The following is an 18,866-nucleotide window of genomic DNA, read 5'->3' as shown; positions in this document are numbered from 1 at the left end:
AGTTCTGTGATCTGTGATATACTTCTATGAATCACTGAGGCATTGTGTGTTTGTGTGTTGTTTGTCCTCAGAATTTCAAATAACTTGAGGTGTTTTATGATTAATAGTGATGTTGTGCTTTTGGACACTGTCCTCAGGCTCCAGCTTTATGTTTATATGTTTTTATGTTGATGTGCTATTGTTTTTAATTGATTTTATTTTATTTGTATATTTAACCTATTCTTGACTCTGTGGTTCTTGCACTTGTTTGGGGAACAGGATTTCATTATTTGTATCTACATTTCTGCCTGAGAAATGACACCCTGATATAGTTCTGTGATCTGTGAAACAGTTCTGTGAATCACTGAGGCATTGTGTTTGTGTTCTTTTTCTTTAGAATTTTCAAATAAACTTGAGGTGTTTTATGATTAATAGTGATGTTGTGCTTGTACTATTTTGGACACACTGTCCTCAGGCTCCAGCTTTATGTTTTATGTTGATAGTATTAAAACAAAGAAAACAATCTGAAGTTGTTGTTTTTAAGTTATATATATATACCATGATTTTACCGGTCCGGCCCACTTGGGAATAGATTTTCCTCCATGTGGCCCCTGAGCTAAAATGAGTTTGACACCCCTGCTCTAGATAGTCTGTTTTCCCAGCCATTGTTAATAACAATTCAAAGAAAGTGCTGATGTCATTTCACTTGGACTTCCAGTTTGTTGTCATCTTGCTGCAAGTCTCTTTCAGGACATCACCTCTCCCTGGGAGAACTGCAAACTGTTCTTAAGGTCCTGGACCTCTCTGGTCAGATCGGCCGTTCTTCTGTTAGTTGAGTCCATTAGTATTTGGACAAAGCTCTTGATGTTCTTTTCCTAATGCTGTAACAATTGCTGGTAGACATCTTTTTATTGATATAAAAGATCATGCACCTGTGATAGTGAAACACTGTCCTCTCCCTATTACTCCAGGCTTCTTTAACTTTGGGAGGCATGATGGTAGCAACGTAGGCTAACATTGGTAGCAGCGTAAGCTAACATTGGTAGCAGCGTAGGCTAACATTGGTAGCAGCGTAGGCTAACATTGGTAAAAGCGTAGGCTAACATTGGTAGCAACGTAGGCTAACATTGGTAGCAACGTAGGCTAACATTGGTAGCAACATAGGCTAACATTGGTAGCAGCGTAGGCTAACATTGGTAGCAGCGTAGGCTAACATTGGTAGCAGCGTAGGCTAACATTGGTAGCAACGTAGGCTAACATTGGTAGCAACGTAGGCTAACATTGGTAAAAGCGTAGGCTAACATTGGTAGCAACGTAGGCTAACAGCACATCTTACAGGGCCGATAGAAAACAGCAGGGATTTAAACAGACACAAGGGCTAACCGCGTCACGGGCTGTGTTTAGATAAATAAAGGTTAAATATAAAAATAAAAACCTGGCTAGCATTTCAAGGAACAATTTATTCAGAAAGTTTCAAAACAACAAACCGAGCTCTCTCTCGTTCCACGTTCAGCATGTGTCCTGCTCTGATGATGCAATGGCTGTAAGTGTGATGATATACATATTACAGGGCTTTACATGTAATATGTTTCATGCTGAAAGCTATCCTTTTCATATTTTTCAGGAGTTGAAAGCCTTCAGAGATGTTTTCTCTACTAAACTAAAGAAACCATATTTTGCATAATAATAATGGATTAGATTTTCATAATCTCAAAGCGCATCAAAAGAAGAAAAACCCAGCAACACATCATGAGTAGCCTAGCTATAGAGTAGCCTAGCGATAGAGTAGCCTAGCTATAGAGTAGCCTAGCTATAGAGTAGCCTAGCTATAGAGTAGCCTAGCGATAGAGTAGCCTAGCGATAGAGTAGCCTAGCTATAGAGTAGCCTAGCTATAGAGTAGCCTAGCGATAGAGTAGCCTAGCGATAGAGTAGCCTAGCTATAGTTGGTCAACCAATAGGGGCCAAGTCTGAGTGCATCCATTCTCCAAAGATGGAGAGGGACAGTTCATGGCTTGATCAGAGGAAGGTGGTCAGGGAGATGGTTGATGAAGAGTCTGGTGACGATCATGTAGAAGGCTACTCTGGGAACCAGCCTGAATCTTATAGCTACTGGACTTCTCCTCCTTCACAATGTCTGGCACCCACTTGATGCCTCAGCAGCTCTGGGTGCCAGAAAGCTCACCACACACAGTTCAGAGTAGCAGCCAGTCGTCCTCACTACGAGCCCTCTGCCTCAGCACTGAATTCCTCTACTGCACCTCCCATTCCTCTACTGCACCTCCCATTCCTCTACTGCACCTTCCATTCCTCTACTGCACCTTCCAATCCTCTACTGCACCTTCCAATCCTCTACTGCACCTTCCAATCCTCTACTGCACCTCCCATTCCTCTACTGCACCTCCCATTCCTCTACTGCACCTTCCATTCCTCTACTGCACCTTCCATTCCTCTACTGCACCTTCCATTCCTCTACTGCACCTTCCATTCCTCTACTGCACCTTCCATTCCTCTACTGCACCTTCCATTCCTCTACTGCACCTTCCATTCCTCTACTGCATCTCCCATTCCTCTACTGTACCTCCCATTCCTCTACTGCACCTTCCATTCCTCTACTGCACCTTCCATTCCTCTACTGCATCTTCCATTCCTCTACTGCACCTTCCATTCCTCTACTGCATCTTCCATTCCTCTACTGCACCTTCCATTCCTCTACTGCACCTTCCATTCCTCTACTGCACCTTCCATTCCTCTACTGCACCTTCCATTCCTCTACTGCATCTTCCATTCCTCTACTGCATCTTCCATTCCTCTACTGCACCTTCCATTCCTCTACTGCACCTCCCATTCCTCTACTGCACCTTCCATTCCTCTACTGCATCTTCCATTCCTCTACTGCATCTTCCATTCCTCTACTGCACCTTCCATTCCTCTACTGCACCTTCCATTCCTCTACTGCACCTTCCATTCCTCTACTGCACCTCCCATTCCTCTACTGCACCTTCCATTCCTCTACTGCATCTTCCATTCCTCTACTGCACCTTCCATTCCTCTACTGCACCTTCCATTCCTCTACTGCACCTTCCATTCCTCTACTGCACCTTCCATTCCTCTACTGCATCTTCCATCCCTCTACTGCATCTTCCATTCCTCTACTGCATCTTCCATTACTCTACTGCATCTTCCATTCCTCTACTGCACCTTCCATTCCTCTACTGCACCTCCCATTCCTCTACTGCACCTTCCAATCCTCTACTGCACCTTCCATTCCTCTACTGCATCTTCCATTCCTCTACTGCATCTTCCATCCCTCTACTGCATCTTCCATTCCTCTACTGCATCTTCCATTCCTCTACTGCATCTTCCATTCCTCTACTGCACCTTCCATTCCTCTACTGCACCTCCCATTCCTCTACTGCACCTTCCAATCCTCTACTGCACCTTCCATTCCTCTACTGCACCTCCCATTCCTCTACTGCATCTTCCATTCCTCTACTGCACCTCCCATTCCTCTACTGCAGACTAAGTAGTAGGCAAGACAGATTTGGGACACGCCCACCACACCACTGTATATCCTGAATCATATTGTGTTAGAATATGAGAACAGTGTGGAACAAGTCATTACTTTGGTTCTGGGTTGCAGTAATCAGTGTGGTAGATCTACTGCATCAGAGCAGTGTGGTCGGCCTGGTGTGTTAGGCTAGGTAGGCCCAGGCCTGTACTTAACAGTCATTAGGTCCCAGGTCAATGACAAGTCAGAATTAGCACTCGATTCATTGGTGAGTATTGAGATGTAATGCACACTGTAATAGCATTAACACTGTAACCTAAACCACTGTAACACTATAACCTAAACCACTGTAACACTATAGCACTGTAATAATATTAACACTATAACCTAAAGCACTGTAACACTATAGCACTGTAATAATATTAACGCTATAACCTAAAGCACTGTAACACTATAACCTAAAGCACTGTAACACTATAGCACTGTAATAATATTAACGCTATAACCTAAAGCACTGTAACACTATAGCACTGTAATAATATTAACACTATAACCTAAAGCACTGTAACACTATAGCACTGTAATAATATTAACACTATAACCTAAAGCACTGTAACACTATAACACTGTAAAAATATTAACACTATAACCTAAAGCACTGTAACACTATAACACTGTAATAATATTAACACTATAACCTAAAGCACTGTAACACTATAGCACTGTAATAATATTAACACTATAACCTAAAGCACTGTAACACTATAGCACTGTAATAATATTAACACTATAACCTAAAGCACTGTAACACTATAACACTGTAATAATATTAACACTATAACCTAAAGCACTGTAACACTATAGCACTGTAATAATATTAACACTATAACCTAAAGCACTGTAACACTATAGCACTGTAATAATATTAACACTATAACCTAAAGCACTGTAACACTATAGCACTGTAATAATATTTACACTATAACCTAAAGCACTGTAACACTATAGCACTGTAATAATATTAACGCTATAACCTAAAGCACTGTAACACTATAACCTAAAGCACTGTAACACTATAGCACTGTAATAATATTAACGCTATAACCTAAAGCACTGTAACACTATAGCACTGTAATAATATTAACACTATAACCTAAAGCACTGTAACACTATAGCACTGTAATAATATTAACACTATAACCTAAAGCACTAACACTATAGCACTGTAATAATATTAACACTATAACCTAAAGCACTGTAACACTATAGCACTGTAATAATATTAACGCTATAACCTAAAGCACTGTAACACTATAGCACTGTAATAATATTAACACTATAACCTAAAGCACTGTAACACTATAGCACTGTAATAATATTAACACTATAACCTAAAGCACTGTAACACTATAGCACTGTAATAATATTAACACTATACCCTAAAGCACTGTAACCCTATAGCACTGTAATAATATTAACACTATAACCTAAACCACTGTAACACTATACCACTGTAATAATTTTAACACTATAACCTAAAGCACTAACACTATAGCACTGTAATAATATTAACTCTATAACCTAAAGCACTGTAACACTATAGCACTGTAATAATATTAACTCTATAACCTAAAGCACTGTAACACTATAGCACTGTAATAATATTAACACTATAACCTAAAGCACTGTAACACTATAGCACTGTAATAATATTAACACTATAACCTAAAGCACTAACACTATAGCACTGTAATAATATTAACACTATAACCTAAAGCACTGTAACACTATAGCACTGTAATAATATTAACACTATAACCTAAAGCACTGTAACACTATAGCAGTGTAATAATATTAACACTATAACCTAAAGCACTGTAATAATATTAACGCTATAACCTAAAGCACTGTAATAATATTAACACTATAACCTAAAGCACTGTAATAATATTAACGCTATAACCTAAAGCACTGTAACACTATAGCACTGTAATAATATTAACACTATAACCTAAAGCACTGTAACACTATAGCACTGTAATAATATTAACACTATAACCTAAAGCACTGTAACACTATAGCACTGTAATAATATTAACACTATAACCTAAAGCACTGTAACACTATAGCACTGTAATAATATTAACACTATAACCTAAAGCACTGTAACACTATAGCACTGTAATAATATTAACACTATAACCTAAAGCACTGTAACACTATAGCACTGTAATAATATTAACACTATAACCTAAAGCACTGTAATAATATTAACGCTATAACCTAAAGCACTGTAATAATATTAACACTATAACCTAAAGCACTGTAACACTATAACCTAAAGCACTGTAACACTATAACCTAAAGCACTGTAATAATAGTAACACTATAACCTAAAGCACTGTAACACTATAGCACTGTAATAATATTAACACTATAACCTAAAGCACTGTAACACTATAGCACTGTAATAATATTAACACTATAACCTAAAGCACTGTAACACTATAGCACTGTAATAATATTAACACTATAACCTAAAGCATTGTAACACTATAGCACTGTAATAATATTAACACTATAACCTAAAGCACTGTAACACTATAGCACTGTAATAATATTAACACTATAACCTAAAGCACTGTAACACTATAGCACTGTAATAATATTAACACTATAACCTAAAGCACTGTACCACTATAGCACTGTAATAATATTAACACTATAACCTAAAGCACTGTAACACTATAGCACTGTAATAATATTAACGCTATAACCTAAAGCACTGTAACACTATAACCTAAAGCACTGTAACACTATAGCACTGTAATAATATTAACACTATAACCTAAAGCACTGTAACACTATAGCACTGTAATAATATTAACACTATAACCTAAAGCACTGTAACACTATAACCTAAAGCACTGTAACACTATAGCACTGTAATAATATTAACACTATAACCTAAAGCACTGTAACACTATAACCTAAAGCACTGTAACACTATAGCACTGTAATAATATTAACACTATAACCTAAAGCACTGTAACACTATAGCACTGTAATAATATTAACACTATAACCTAAAGCACTGTAACACTATAACCTAAAGCACTGTAACACTATAGCACTGTAATAATATTAACACTATAACCTAAAGCACTGTAACACTATAGCACTGTAATAATATTAACACTATAACCTAAAGCACTGTAACACTGTAATAATATTAACACTATAACCTAAACCACTGTAACACTATAGCACTGTAATAATATTAACACTATAACCTAAAGCACTGTAACACTATAGCACTGTAATAATATTAACACTATAACCTAAAGCACTGTAACACTATAGCACTGTAATAATATTAACACTATAACCTAAATCACTGTAACACTATAGCACTGTAATAATATTAACACTATAACCTAAAGCACTGTAACACTATAGCACTGTAATAATATTAACACTATAACATAAAGCACTGTAACACTATAGCACTGTAATAATATTAACACTATAACCTAAAGCACTGTAACACTATAGCACTGTAATAATATTAACACTATAACCTAAATCACTGTAACACTATAGCACTGTAATAATATTAACACTATAACCTAAAGCACTGTAACACTATAGCACTGTAATAATATTAACACTATAACCTAAAGCACTGTAACACTATAGCACTGTAATAATATTAACACTATAACCTAAAGCACTGTAACACTATAGCACTGTAATAATATTAACACTATAACCTAAAGCACTGTAACACTATAGCACTGTAATAATATTAACACTATAACCTAAAGCACTGTAACACTATAGCACTGTAATAATATTAACGCTATAACCTAAAGCACTGTAACACTATAGCACTGTAATAATATTAACACTATAACCTAAAGCACTGTAACACTATAGCACTGTAATAATATTAACGCTATAACCTAAAGCACTGTAACACTATAGCACTGTAATAATATTAACGCTATAACCTAAAGCACTGTAACACTATAACCTAAAGCACTGTAACACTATAGCACTGTAATAATATTAACACTATAACCTAAAGCACTGTAACACTATAGCACTGTAATAATATTAACACTATAACCTAAAGCACTAACACTATAGCACTGTAATAATATTAACACTATAACCTAAAGCACTGTAACACTATAGCACTGTAATAATATTAACGCTATAACCTAAAGCACTGTAACACTATAGCACTGTAATAATATTAACACTATAACCTAAAGCACTGTAACACTATAGCACTGTAATAATATTAACACTATAACCTAAATCACTGTAACACTATAGCACTGTAATAATATTAACACTATAACCTAAAGCACTGTAACACTATAGCACTGTAATAATATTAACACTATAACCTAAAGCACTGTAACACTATAGCACTGTAATAATATTAACACTATAACCTAAAGCACTGTAACACTATAGCACTGTAATAATATTAACACTATAACCTAAAGCACTGTAACACTATAGCACTGTAATAATATTAACACTATAACCTAAAGCACTGTAACACTATAGCACTGTAATAATATTAACACTATAACCTAAAGCACTGTAACACTATAGCACTGTAATAATATTAACACTATAACCTAAAGCACTGTAACACTATAGCACTGTAATAATATTAACGCTATAACCTAAAGCACTGTAACACTATAGCACTGTAATAATATTAACACTATAACCTAAAGCACTGTAACACTATAGCACTGTAATAATATTAACACTATAACCTAAAGCACTGTAACACTATAGCACTGTAATAATATTAACACTATAACCTAAAGCACTGTAACACTATAGCACTGTAATAATATTAACACTATAACCTAAAGCACTGTAACACTATAACACTGTAATAATTTTAACACTATAACCTAAAGCACTGTAACACTATAGCACTGTAATAATATTAACACTATAACCTAAAGCACTGTAACACTATAGCACTGTAATAATATTAACACTATAACCTAAAGCACTGTAACACTATAGCACTGTAATAATATTAACACTATAACCTAAACCACTGTAACACTATAGCACTGTAATAATATTAACACTATAACCTAAAGCACTAACACTATAGCACTGTAATAATATTAACGCTATAACCTAAAGCACTGTAACACTATAGCACTGTAATAATATTAACACTATAACCTAAAGCACTGTAACACTATAGCACTAATAATATTAACACTATAACCTAAAGCACTAACACTATAGCACTGTAATAATATTAACGCTATAACCTAAAGCACTGTAACACTATAACCTAAAGCACTGTAACACTATAGCACTGTAATAATATTAACACTATAACCTAAAGCACTGTAACACTATAGCACTGTAATAATATTAACACTATAACCTAAAGCACTGTAACACTATAGCACTGTAATAATATTAACACTATAACCTAAAGCACTGTAACACTATAGCACTGTAATAATATTAACACTATAACATAAAGCACTGTAACACTATAGCACTGTAATAATATTAACACTATAACCTAAAGCACTGTAACACTATAGCACTGTAATAATATTAACACTATAACCTAAAGCACTGTAACACTATAGCACTGTAATAATATTAACACTATAACCTAAACCACTGTAACACTATAACCTAAAGCACTGTAACACTATAGCACTGTAATAATATTAACACTATAACCTAAAGCACTGTAACACTATAGCACTGTAATAATATTAACGCTATAACCTAAAGCACTGTAACACTATAGCACTGTAATAATATTAACACTATAACCTAAAGCACTGTAATAATATTAATGCTATAACCTAAAGCACTGTAACACTATAGCACTGTAATAATATTAACGCTATAACCTAAAGCACTGTAACACTATAGCACTGTAATAATATTAACACTATAACCTAAATCACTGTAACACTATAGCACTGTAATAATATTAACACTATAACCTAAAGCACTGTAACACTATAGCACTGTAATAATATTAACACTATAACCTAAAGCACTGTAACACTATAGCACTGTAATAATATTAACGCTATAACCTAAAGCACTGTAACACTATAACACTGTAATAATATTAACACTATAACCTAAAGCACTGTAACACTGTAATAATATTAACACTATAACCTAAAGCACTGTAACACTATAACCTAAACCACTGTAACACTATAGCACTGTAATAATATTAACACTATAACCTAAAGCACTAACACTATAGCACTGTAATAATATTAACGCTATAACCTAAAGCACTGTAACACTATAGCACTGTAATAATATTAACACTATAACCTAAAGCACTGTAACACTATAGCACTGTAATAATATTAACACTATAACCTAAAGCACTGTAACACTATAACACTGTAATAATATTAACACTATAACCTAAAGCACTGTAACACTATAGCACTGTAATAATATTAACACTATAACCTAAAGCACTGTAACACTATAGCACTGTAATAATATTAACACTATAACCTAAAGCACTGTAACACTATAGCACTGTAATAATATTAACACTATAACCTAAAGCACTGTAACACTATAGCACTGTAATAATATTAACACTATAACCTAAAGCACTGTAACACTATAGCACTGTAATAATATTAACACTATAACCTAAAGCACTGTAACACTATAGCACTGTAATAATATTAACACTATAACCTAAAGCACTGTAACACTATAGCACTGTAATAATATTAACACTATAACCTAAAGCACTGTAACACTATAGCACTGTAATAATATTAACGCTATAACCTAAAGCACTGTAACACTATAACCTAAAGCACTGTAACACTATAGCACTGTAATAATATTAACACTATAACCTAAAGCACTGTAACACTATAGCACTGTAATAATATTAACACTATAACCTAAAGCACTGTAACACTATAACCTAAAGCACTGTAACACTATAGCACTGTAATAATATTAACACTATAACCTAAAGCACTGTAACACTATAGCACTGTAATAATATTAACACTATAACCTAAAGCACTGTAACACTATAGCACTGTAATAATATTAACACTATAACCTAAAGCACTGTAACACTATAGCACTGTAATAATATTAACACTATAACCTAAAGCACTGTAACACTATAGCACTGTAATAATATTAACACTATAACCTAAAGCACTGTAACACTATAACCTAAAGCACTGTAACACTATAGCACTGTAATAATATTAACACTATAACCTAAAGCACTGTAACACTATAGCACTGTAATAATATTAACACTATAACCTAAAGCACTGTAACACTATAGCACTGTAATAATATTAACACTATAACCTAAAGCACTGTAACACTATAGCACTGTAATAATATTAACACTATAACCTAAAGCACTGTAACACTATAGCACTGTAATAATATTAACACTATAACCTAAAGCACTGTAACACTATAGCACTGTAATAATATTAACGCTATAACCTAAAGCACTGTAACACTATAGCACTGTAATAATATTAACACTATAACCTAAAGCACTGTAACACTATAGCACTGTAATAATATTAACACTATAACCTAAAGCACTGTAACACTATAGCACTGTAATAATATTAACACTATAACCTAAAGCACTGTAACACTATAGCACTGTAATAATATTAACACTATAACCTAAAGCACTGTAACACTATAGCACTGTAATAATATTAACACTATAACCTAAAGCACTGTAACACTATAGCACTGTAATAATATTAACACTATAACCTAAAGCACTGTAACACTATAGCACTGTAATAATATTAACACTATAACCTAAAGCACTGTAACACTATAGCACTGTAATAATATTAACACTATAACCTAAAGCACTGTAACACTATAACACTGTAATAATATTAACACTATAACCTAAAGCACTGTAACACTATAGCACTGTAATAATATTAACACTATAACCTAAAGCACTGTAACACTATAACACTGTAATAATATTAACACTATAACCTAAAGCAAAAAAATATACATATTCTGTATTGACTGACCTTCATGTCTTAAAGTAATGATGGACTGTCGTTTCTCTTTGCTTATTTGAGCTGTTCTTGCCATAATATGGACTTGATCCTTTACCAAATAGGGCTATCCTCTGTATATCCTATCTTGTCACAATACAACTAATTGGCTCAAACCCATTAAGAAGGAAAGAAATTCCACGAAATTAACTTTTAACAAGGCACACCTGTTAATTGAAATGCACACTTTTTTGGTTACTATAAACAGTTGAAGTCGGAAGTTTACATACACTTAGGTTGGAGTCATTAAAACTCGTTTTTCAACCACTCCACACATTTCTTGTTAACAAACTATAATTTTGGCAAGTCGGTTAGGACATCTACTTTGTGCATGACACAAGTAATTTTTCCAACAATTGTTTACAGACAGATTATTTCACTTATAATTCACTGTATCACAATTCCAGTTGGTCAGAAGTTTACATACACTAAGTTGACTATGCCTTTAAACAGCTTGGAAAATTCCAGAAAATGATGTCATGGCTTTAGAACCTTCTGATAGGCTAATTGACATAATTTGAGTCAATTGGAGGTGTACCTGTGGATGTATTTCAACGCCTACCTTCAAACTCAGTGCCTCTTTTGTTGACATCATGGGAAAATCAATAGAAATCAGCCAAGACCTCAGAAAAGAAATTGTTGACCTCCACAAGTCTGGTTCATCCTTGGGAGCAATTTCCAAACGCCTGAAGGTACCACGTTCATCTATACAAACAATAGTACGCAAGTATAAACACCATGGGACAACGCAGCCGTCATACCGCTCAGGAAGGAGACGCATTCTGTCTCCTAGAGATGAACGTACATTGGTGCGAAAAGTGCAAATCAATCCCAGAACAACAGCAAAGGACCTTGTGAAGATGCTGGACGAAACCGGAACAAAAGTATCTATATCTACAGTAAAACGAGTCCTATATCGACATAACCTGAAAGGCCGCTCAGCAAGGAAGAAGCCACTGCTCCAAAACCGCCATAAAAAAGCCAGACTACGGTTTGCAACTGCACATGGGTACAAAGATCGTATTTTTGGAGAAATGTCCTCTGGACTGATGAAATAAAAATAGAACTGTTTGGCCATAATGACCATCGTTATGTTTGGAGGAAAAAGGGGGGCTTGCAAGCTGAAGAACACCATCCCAACCGTGAAGCACAGGGGGTGGCAGCATCATGGGGGTGCTTTGCTGCGGGAGGGACTGGTGCACTTCAGAAAATAGATGGCATCATGAGGAAGGAAAATTATGTGGATATATTGAGGCAACATCTCAAGACATCAGTCAGGACGTTAAAGCTTGGTCGCAAATTGGTCTTCCACATGGACAATGACCCCAAGCATACTTCCAAAGTTGTGGCAAAATGGCTTAAGGACAACAAAGTCAAGGTATTGGAGTGGCCATCACAAAGCCCTGACCTCAATCCTATAGAAAATGTGTGGGCAGAACTGAAAAAGCATGTGCGAGCAAGGAGGCCTACAAACCTGACTCAGTTACACCAGCTCTGTCAGGAGGAATGGGCTAGAATTGTTGTGGGAAGCTTGTGGAAGGCTACCCGAAATGTATGACCCACTGGGAATGTGATGAAAGAAATAAAAGCTGAAATAAATCATTCTCTCTACTATTATTCTGACATTTCTTTCTTAAAATAAAGTGGTGATCCTAACTGACCTAAGCCAGGGAATTTTTACTAGGATTAAAGTAAGCATTTCACTGTAATGTCTGCACCTGTTGTATTCAGCGCATGTGGCCAATAAAATTTGATTTGATTTGAATTGAATTGTGAAAAACTGAGTTTAAATGTATTAGGCTAAGGTGTATGTAAACCTCCGACTTCAACTGTAGCTCTGGTCCAGGTGCATTAGTGTGTGTTCCTCTACTAAACAGTTTATAGGAAAGGAACGCGCTAGCACCCTGGACCAGAGCTAGAGGGGAACCTGATGTAGGATGTTGTGGTGATATTGGATGGGGAAGTAGGATATGTAATAATATAATATGATAACATGCCATTTAGCAGACATGTATTTGGGATCCTGCAGGACATTGTGGCAGCTCACTGCTTCCTAACCTCAGAGTGGCACCAGATGTAAAGGATTCTAGCAACAGCAGTTTTCCCCTTCTAATAAAACCTTTAAAGCGACTCAGTCATGTAATGAAAGTGAGTGTGTTTGGCTGACTAGACAGTCACACCTCCTCCCCTCCCACCTTGCCCAGAGTAGACATTAGTTACCATATTAAGTTGAGCATAACACTACAGCTGTTGTTTACAAACCAGCTCTTCATATATGAGTTAAGTTCAAGTTTCAAGTTTGATTTGTCACATTCACCAGTACATTTACATTTACATTTTAGTCATTTAGCAGACGCTCTTATCCAGAGCGACTTACAGTTAGTGAATACATCTTTTTTTATACTGGCCCCCCGTGGGAATCGAACCCGCAACCCTGGCGTTGCAAACACCATGCTCTATCAACTGAGCTACATCCCTGCCGGCCATTCCCTCCCCTACCCTGGACGACGCAGGCCAATTGTGCGCCGCCCATGAGTCTCCCGGTCGTGGCCGGCTGCGACAGAGCCTGGATTCGAACCAGGATCTCTAGTGGCACAGTTAGCACTACAGTACAGTGAAATGCTTAACTTGCAAACCCTACCCAACACTGCAGTATTCAATATCAAAACAGTATAACAGAAAAATACAAAATAAAAACCCATGAGAAATAAGAAATGAGTTAGTAAAGTTAATTAATTAATATTAATGCAAAAAAAAAGTTAATTAATAAATCAAAGGTAAAAAAGAATAACAAAGTCGTACCTTCATTATCTATGGCGTCAGCCTGAAGAGGGAGAGAAAACATATTTTAATTTAATCAGAATCAAAATGAATGGTTCACATTTTAATAAAGGTTTTTCTATAAAATATGCATGGTGTTTCAACTAGATTTGCCTGTGATATTTTAGGTAAGAAATAACATCTATAGGCCTATCTAAATTCCTGACAATTTTACTTCAGAAGCTCGTATTCGATGCTTCATTGTGTGATCTGACCAGGTGGAGTCACGAAGTTCCAGACTTTAGATCAAACTTCAGACATACTTTCTGTCACTGAACTAACTTCTCAAGATATCTTAGAGAGGCGCACCGTTCTGCTAAAGTTCTGCTAGAAGTTCGAGGCAACTTTGTAACTTCTGCTTCCCACACTTTGTAACTCAAAGGTCGTTAACAAACACAAAGCATCCAGATAACGGTAAAGTGAAAGACACTTACCTTGTCGGCTGAAGTCAGACTTCCTATAAATCCTACTAGTACCGTCAGTGACAGGGCAACCATCTCGATCGAGTCTTATAGTTTCTTTTCGATACTAAGAAAATATCAACTAACCCAAAAGTAGAGTTAACAAGCAATCCGCTCCTCAGCAAAAAGACAAACAATTATCGTGCTAATTTAAAAGTCAAACTGACTTTTAAACGAATGAACGTTTAGTTAAAGTTAGTGAATGTTTGTGTTGTCCTCTGTTAGCAGCAGACACAGAGCGCTGTGTGAAGCAGCTCTTGCAACCTGGCACTCCGCCTCGCCTAATAAACCAGGGACCAACCCTGCCGTGACGTCATCCATTTACTCTGTCCAAAGGAGAGAACCGGAAAAAACCCTGAATAGGACGGAGAGAAAAACCACATGGTCAGGGTTGGCTAGGTTACTTTCTAAATGTAATCCGTTACAGTTACTAGTTACCTGTCCAACATTGTCATCAGTAAAGTAACTTTTGGATTACCCCAAACTCAGTAACATAATCTGATTTCTTTAGTTACTTTTAGATTACTTTCCCCTTAAGAGGCATTAGAAGAAGACACAAATTAATATTACCAATTGAATGACATCTATTGCAGGATAAATCAATGTTAGAGTTGACATAGCTGGCCAGAAATGGATATTTGCATGTGGAAAATGTATTCCATATTGCTGCTATAGGCCTATTGTTTATGTTTTTGTTGGAGACACTTTGATATCTCTGTCATTTGCAGCTGTTTAAAGGGTGAATCCACAGTTGAAACCATAACAAATTGACACCCTGCCTCTGTTTTGGTAAAAAGCTGAGGGATGGGCGGGGAGAAATGTAACCACTCTCAGATTAATAAACAGAGCTACGGATGCAAGGACTGACCATCCATGACATTGAAATGATTGTTTTAACCATGTTATGAGGCTATACAGCATTTGCTGACATTTACAATGTTTACAAACATAGGAGAAAACATACTTATGTAAAAAGGTATTTCTGTTTTTTAATTTTAATACATTTGCTACAATTTCTAAAAACCAGTTTTCACTTCGTCATTATGGGGTATTGTGTGTAGATTGATGAGGAAAACAAATAATGTAATCCATTTTAGAATAAGGCTGTAACGCAACAAAATGTGGAAAAAGTCAAGGGGTCTGAATACTTTACGAATGCACTGTATACATTTGTGAACAGCCATCCACAACAACCACAATCCGTAAGGTGCAAATAGCTAAATGAGAGAGCAGTAGTGTGATTCACATCAATGGGCTATGTATATATCAATGATACCTTAAGTGATATCCATATCGCCCATAGTCCGCTTGCGTAGCACACACCCCGCCTGAGGTCGGCCCCCCAGATAGTATATGAACATGCCGTAAGAATTACAGGAAATTAGCTTTAAACTGCAAAACGCTCTCTCAGCCTCGTGGCAAAATGTGTAGAATAGTAGGAAATTAGCTCAGAGATTTTTGAAAGTCGGGACAATCCTTGTCCGGCAGGCAAACTTCATTTTGTTGCATTATTTGAACTTAAAATGTACATTTAAGGGAATTTTATAAGGGAAAATATTTGTTTGGGAATTTTCAAAGTACCTTCAATATTATTCATTTCCATGTTTGCTCTATGGCTGGAAATGCTCTTCTCCGTAAAGGATCCCAATTTCAAACTCTCCCAAAAAGTTTTTTTTTTTTTTTTTAACTGCCAGTTACTGAATACTAACTGAAAAATGATCTTATGTACTGAACTGACACAAATGACTGATGATTGGTTGGAAGACATTGATAATAAGAAGATTGTGGGAGTTCAGTGTAGCCTTTGATATTATTGACCATAACCTGTTGTTAAGAAAACGTACAGTATGTTTTATGGCTTTTCAATCTCTGCCATATCGTGGATTCAGAGCTATCTATCTAATAGAACTCAGAGGGTTTTCTTTAATGGAAGCTTCTCTAATGCCAAACATGTAAAGTGTGGTGTACCGCAGGGCAGCTCTCTAGGCCCTCTTCTTTTTTCTATTTTTACCAATGACCTGCCACTAGCATTAAACAAAGCCTGTGTGTCCATGTATGCTGATGATTCAACCATATACATGTCAGCAGCCACAGCTAAAGGAGTCACTGAAACCCTTAACAAGGAGTTGCAGTCTGTCTTGGAATGGGTGGCCAGTAATAAACTGGTCCTGAACATCTCTAAAACTAAGAGCATTGTATTTGGTACAAATCATTCCCTAAGCTCTAGACCTCAGCTGAATCTGGTAATGAATGGTGTGGCTGTTTAACAAGTTGAGGAGGCTAAATTACTTGGTGTTAACTTAGATTGTAAACTGTCATGGTCAAAACATATAGATTCAATGGTTGTAAAGATGGGGAGAGGTCTGTCCGTAATAAGAGATGCTCTGCTTTTTTGACACCAAACTCCACAAAGCAAGTCCTGCAGGCTCTAGTTTGATATTTTCTTGATTATTGTCCAGCCATGTGGTCAAGGGCTGCTAAGAAAGACCTAGTTAAGCTGCAGCTGGCCTAGAACAGAGCGGCATGTATTGCTCTTCATTGTAATCAGAGGGCTAAAATAAATACTATGCATGCCAGTCTCTCTTGGCTAAGAGTTGAGGAGAGACTGACTGCATCACTTCTTCTTTTTATAAGATACATTAATGTGTGTAACATTTCAAATCGTTTGCATAGTCAACTTATGCACAGTTCTGACACACACACTTACCCCACCAGACATGCCACCAGGGGTCTTTTCATAGTCCACAAATCCAGAACAAATTCAAGAAAGCATACAGTATTACAGTGGGGGAAAAAAGTATTTAGTCAGCCACCAATTGTGCAAGTTCTCCCACTTAACAAGATGAGAGAGGCCTGTAATTTTCATCATAGGTACACGTCAACTATGACAGACAAAATGAGATTTTACCTACAATGTTATTTTCTGGATTTTTCTTTCTCAATTTGTCTGTCATAGTTGACGTGTACCTATGATGGAAATTACAGGCCTCTCTCATCTTTTTAAGTGGGAGAACTTGCACAATTGGTGGCTGACTAAATACTTTTTTTCCCCACTGTATATAGAGCCATGATTGCATGGAACTCCCTTCCATCTTATACTGCTCAAGTGAACAGCAAACCTGCTTTCAAAAACCAGATAAAGCAACACCTCACGGCACAACGCCTCTCCCCTATTTGACCTAGATATTTTGTGTGTATGTATTGATATGTAGGCTATGTGTGCTGTTTTTAAATGTATGTAGTTCTGTCCTTGAGCTGTTCTTGTCTATTAATGTTCTGTATTATGTCATGTTTCATGTTTTGTGTGGACCCCAGGAAGAGTTGCTGTGACTTTCGCAACAGCTAATGGGGATCCTAATAAAATACCAAGTTATGTAGTTTCTTGCAATAGCCCTCTGAGACTTAAAAAAATATTAATCTCAAAACTGTGATTCCTAAAAGAAGTGTCCGAACATTTGGTCAACTCGTCAGATTTGTCTAAAATCCTAAATGAATCAGGAATTAACAGGGTCAGCTATACCATAAGGACCCCTTATTCATGTCCTCATTACATGTAGTGCAGCAAGACCATTCATGATCTGGAAAGTTCTCTACTTTTGATATATTTAAACAAACAATACTGGAATCACCATGGTCACAACCATAAACTGTCAACTCAATCTGCCTGATAGATTAAGATATAATCAAATATGTTACATTTAATTAGGAGTCATAATGCAACTGAGGAAAAACTAAATTGGTACCTCTTGAATGAAGAAGAAACATTACTCCGTGAAATATCATCTCCATCAGAGCGGAAAGATCTGATAGGTTATGTTTTTATCAGGCATTTTCTAAATTAATAATTGTCAACATTTTACAAATGTTTATATTTAACTTTAATTTTTAGAGGAAAAAATATGTCTGTTTTGAGTATATGTTGTCAACTCCGTCAGGGGTTTGTCAACTCTGTCATT

General features: G+C 36.1%; 1 protein-coding gene across 1 annotated transcript in view; it reads right to left on the bottom strand.

Annotated features, from left to right (window-relative positions):
• LOC311144425 (A disintegrin and metalloproteinase with thrombospondin motifs 3-like) overlaps positions 1-15,026 on the bottom strand; it is a gene marked incomplete at its 3' end in the record, with an annotated part of 36,786 nt that extends 21,760 nt beyond the window's left edge. Inside the window, exons 1-2 of the mRNA XM_084180432.1 lie at positions 14,884-15,026; positions 14,432-14,453 (exon numbers count right to left, since the gene is read on the bottom strand). Of these exons, the coding sequence (XP_084036558.1) occupies positions 14,432-14,453; positions 14,884-14,946 (85 nt within the window). The 5' untranslated portion in view covers positions 14,947-15,026. The remainder of the gene's footprint in view (positions 1-14,431; positions 14,454-14,883) is intronic.
• Between the last annotated feature and the right edge of the window lie 3,840 nt (positions 15,027-18,866).

Source organism: Coregonus lavaretus (assembly GCF_964263955.1).
Source record: "Coregonus lavaretus genome assembly, chromosome: 17".
In the NCBI taxonomy this organism is placed as follows: domain Eukaryota; kingdom Metazoa; phylum Chordata; class Actinopteri; order Salmoniformes; family Salmonidae; genus Coregonus; species Coregonus lavaretus.
This window is presented reverse-complemented; position numbering and strand designations above follow the sequence as displayed.